The 2,088-nt window shown below is 40.8% G+C and overlaps 1 protein-coding gene across 1 annotated transcript; it reads right to left on the bottom strand.

The window, feature by feature from the left end:
- Positions 1–1,355: 1,355 nt before the first annotated feature.
- Positions 1,356–1,748, bottom strand: LOC145112167 (uncharacterized). The gene has a single exon (XM_079048373.1). It carries the CDS (start codon positions 1,746–1,748, stop codon positions 1,356–1,358), a length of 393 nt encoding a protein of 130 aa, XP_078904499.1.
- Positions 1,749–2,088: the final 340 nt, after the last annotated feature.

A 2,088-nucleotide genomic window follows, 5' to 3' on the forward strand; every position in this document is an offset into this window, starting at 1 on the left:
CTTGGGATTTGATACCATCAAAGCATACTATTCATTTGTCAGATCATATTCAGAGAGATTCAAATCTTCTTCTTCTTCAGCAACACTCTTTCCTTTGGAGATAAGGGACAAGGAACCCATGCTAGAAACCACATTCGTTTCTTTAGTCAAGGCACTCTCATGTGACTTTAATATTCCCACCAGTTTTGATAGAGAATAATTCTTGAATTGTTCATGAGCCTTCACAGTAGACACCACAGCCATCCATTCGGGTCTAAGGCCATTCATGAATGTCACCTTCTGTTCAATGACTTTCCTTTCAATCCCATGCTTTATCATCCTACTAAGGAGATGATTGAAGCGATCAAAGGTTTGAATAAGCTTCTCTTCTGGCTTCTGCTTGAAGTCACCAAATTCTGAGAGCAACAATGTTTGAATTGAATGCTCGAGATCTTCATCTGTGGAATACAACTCCTTCAATCTGTCCTATATTTCTTTTGCCGTTGAGCATGAGCTTACTAACCAAAACGTGTCCGATTGCAAAGCAAACCTGATCATTCTTAAAGCTTTGATGTTGCACTGAAACTTCTCATTCTCATCTTGGGGAACGTCTTTCACATCACTGATGAGTTGATTGAAGTCTTTTTGAGTTTTAACTACTCTTGAAGATTTTGAGTGTGCGAATGGAGCCACAGTAATCGCCTCCCAGATCAAGTAACCATTGTCTTCTGAGCCAATCATGTAATCTTCAAAGTGATGAGTCCATACTTCATAATCTTGAGTGTACAATATAGGAATCCTTGTCGTCGATCCTATGCTGTTGGAGATGTTGATTGGGTTAGACTGATAATCATCCATAGACATGACGATGTTTGTTCAAAAACCTGCTTAAGATCAGACTTGTAAATAACTTTAGGGTAAGATCGAATGTTTAAAGAACTACGTCAATAGCAAATGACGACTCTAACAATATCAATCGAAGCGGAAAACCCTAAGATCTTCTTCAACAGAAGAGATGTGTATGAATTACACAGTCTCCTGCTTTGATACCAATTGATGAGTTGAAAAACTCTTAGATCGATTAGATCTTCAACAGGTTAAACAATAAAAGCAAACAGACACAATCAACACGATATAGAATCCAGTAATGCTTAATGATTCAAATGTAGTCACGCCTCAGCAGAGCTCGATGAAGAACTTCCACTGTAGAGGCGAGCTAGGGTTTGTAGTACAATACACAGAGTAATAATAAAAGCACTTCCAATAAAGGATGCATGCATGCACCTTAAATACTAAACCCTAATAAAGTAATCACGGTTGGACAAGCCCAAACCGAATAGCAAAACTGGGCTAAGGACCGAGCCCAAGATGCAACACTATTCGACCCAACACATCTTCGTGGCTCCTGGATGAATAGAAAATTTGGACTTGTATGCTTCCGCCAAGATTTTCCGTCTCAACCCATCTATCACCGGAACCCAAGCCCTACAAAACTGAGTCAATAACCCCCGACTGTCTCTAACAAATAACGGAATCTGCCCTCTGATTCGCTCCGTCTTACAATTTTCTTTCTTCAAGTCGTCTACCTGAGCCTCCTTAAGAAAATCCATCAAGGGTGAAGTAAAAGTAATCCTCAAACAAATATCTTGCTTTGATGAGCACACCGCCTTACGAATAAAAGCATCGACCACCACGTTGGCCTTCTTGGCGTGGTACAAAATATTGCAATCGTAATCTTTTACTACATCTAACCATCTACGTTGCCGCATATTCAAGTTCGACAGATCCATTAAATGTATAAAACTCTTATGATCAGTGTAGATTGTGCATCAGACCTCATATAAGCAATGCCTCCAGATCTTGAGGGAAAACATCATAGCCCCCAATTCGAAATCATGTGTGGGGTAATTCGCCTCATGAGGCTTCAGCTGCCTTGAGGCGTAAGCAATCGCATGTATTCTCTATATAAGGACAACTCCCTAACCCGAAATAGAAGCGTCGCAATACACCACGAAATCATCCAATCCCTCAGGTAACACTAGAATCGAGGTCTCGCACAGCCTCTGCCTCAGAGTCTCGAAGGCCAACTGCTGATCTAGACCCCACCAA

The sequence above is a fragment of the Lactuca virosa genome, chromosome 5 (genome assembly GCF_052849685.1).
Source record: "Lactuca virosa cultivar CGN04683 chromosome 5, Lactuca_virosa_CGN04683_v6, whole genome shotgun sequence".
Lineage (NCBI taxonomy): Eukaryota > Viridiplantae > Streptophyta > Magnoliopsida > Asterales > Asteraceae > Lactuca > Lactuca virosa.